Genomic DNA, 1916 nt, shown 5'->3' with positions numbered 1-1916 from the left:
ATGGACTTCGACGAGTGGTTACAGCACACGGAGATGGAGCGAGAAGCACATCAGCGAGAAATGGAGATGGAGCTAGACGATCTGGAGGACTTCACCCTCATGACGATGTGCATGTCGGGTCCCCATTTGCCTCGCGAAAGGGTGCCTCGCCAAATCGTACCTCGTGATCACCATGATGGTTTCCGTCGGATATGGGCAGACTACTTCGCTCCCCAGCCGGTGTATGGGGACCGGCTGTTTCGAGAACGGTCCGTCGCATGCATGTGTTACATAATGTTGTCTGCGTTTTCATGGCGAGTGGACTAATACTTGTTGTCTTTGACTCCGCAGCTTCCGTATGCGACGGCATGTGTTCCTTCGGATTGTCGACGCGGTGCAGAGGGTGGATCCTTATTTCATCCAGCGTCCGGACTGCACAGGCCTTATGGGAATATCTGCCTTGCAGAAGTGCATCGCCCCCATTCGCATCCTGGCTTACGGATTACCAGCCAATGCGGTCGACGAGTATGTCCGTATCGGTCCCTCGACAGCTCAAGAGGCCTTGAAGCATTTCTGTCGAGCAGTCATCGATGCATTTGGTGGATACTATCTGCGAGCGCCAACTGAAGAGGATGTCCACCGCCTCGTCGAGGAAGGTGAACAACGGGGATTCCCGGGAATGCTTGGCAGCATAGACTGCATGCATTGGACGTGGCGTAATTGCCCATCATCGTGGAAGGGCATGTTCACCGGCCGTGGGAAATCACCTTCTATGATTCTAGAGGCTGTGGTGTCCAGAAACCTATGGATTTGGCACGCTTACTTTGGAATGCCAGGTAGCTGCAACGACATCAACGTTCTTCACAGATCGAGTCTCTTTGACCGCTTCATGCAGGGGACCTCGACGCCGGTGAACTTCACAGTCAATGGGCATTCATACAATATGGGATATTACCTGGCAGATGGAATCTACCCAGACTGGCCCGCATTTGTGAAGACCGTCCGTCATCCGATGGAGATGAAGACTCGCCTCTTTGCCGCAAAACAGGAGGGTGCTCGCAAGGATGTTGAGAGAGCATTTGGTGTGCTTCAGGCCCGGTGGGCAGTGATTCGTGGGCCGGCCTATCCATGGGACAGGGACGACGTGCGGGATATGATGACCGCATGCATAATTATGCATAACATGATCATCGAGGACGAGGGTGACAGCGCAACGAACACCAGCTTTGAAAATCCCGGGCAGCATGTCGACCTATCAACGGGGAACTTGGGGGACCGACATGCTTTTGTTCAAGCACATCACCGGCTACGAGATCGTGATGTCCATTTTCGCCTGCAGTCGGACCTAATTGTGCATAATTGGAACCTACATGGGTCGAGGCTTACCAGTGCGACGGATGTGCCACATGTGTGACCCCATGCACGCCAAATCCCGATAGGTACTACTTTGTTCCAAATGTGAAATTATCATACATGCTATGCACTGATTTTGTCATAGTATTCCAGTTGTACACGATCACCCGGGAGGGGGGGGGAGGGCAGATTTTCATTAAACTAAATAAGCATCCATCTTATTTTTGTTTCTTAGAAGCCGTTGCAAATGATGAGCACCTGATTTTGTGAATGTTGACTGATCAATAATAAAATATATCATTGCTGGGGAGTATAAGCTATTGATTTGGTAAAATTAATGTATCTGTTTTGTTCCGTCCTTAGTCTGCATGTTTGGATGTTTTTCATCAACACAAAGTGGTGAAATGCAATTTCTTATTCCTGCAAATTAAGTAATACAGCCATTTAGGTGTTAAAGATATACTTTTCAGAAAGGAAGCTGCTTCCTCCTGGGTAGTTGCAAATGAACCTGCTGTCAATGGGAATCGATCAAAGGATTGCCCATAGAATACAAGACTGTTTCAAGCACTATTTTGAGTGTTTAG

The 1916-nt window shown here is 49.3% G+C and overlaps 1 protein-coding gene across 1 annotated transcript; it reads left to right on the top strand.

Moving 5' to 3' along the window:
• On the top strand, nucleotides 1-1393 carry LOC112873147 (protein ALP1-like). Its single transcript, XM_025936165.1, has 2 exons — nucleotides 1-248; nucleotides 331-1393. The coding sequence occupies exons 1-2, from the start codon at nucleotides 1-3 to the stop codon at nucleotides 1391-1393; spliced, it is 1311 nt and encodes a 436-aa protein (XP_025791950.1).
• The last annotated feature ends 523 nt before the right edge of the window (nucleotides 1394-1916 follow it).

This window comes from Panicum hallii, chromosome 9, assembly GCF_002211085.1.
Source record: "Panicum hallii strain FIL2 chromosome 9, PHallii_v3.1, whole genome shotgun sequence".
Taxonomy (NCBI): Eukaryota; Viridiplantae; Streptophyta; class Magnoliopsida; order Poales; family Poaceae; genus Panicum; species Panicum hallii.
The sequence above is the reverse complement of the archived record's forward strand: the minus strand, read 5'-3'. Positions and strand labels throughout refer to the sequence as shown.

What these genes read in the sequence shown, in the direction of transcription:
- LOC112873147 (XM_025936165.1), top strand. Translation starts at nt 1, where the DNA reads ATGGACTTCGACGAGTGGTTACAGCACACGGAGATGGAGCGAGAAGCA. An exon ending in GACCGGCTGTTTCGAGAACG is followed by an intron (nt 249 to 330) that starts GTCCGTCGCATG and finishes TTGACTCCGCAG; the next exon opens with CTTCCGTATGCGACGGCATG.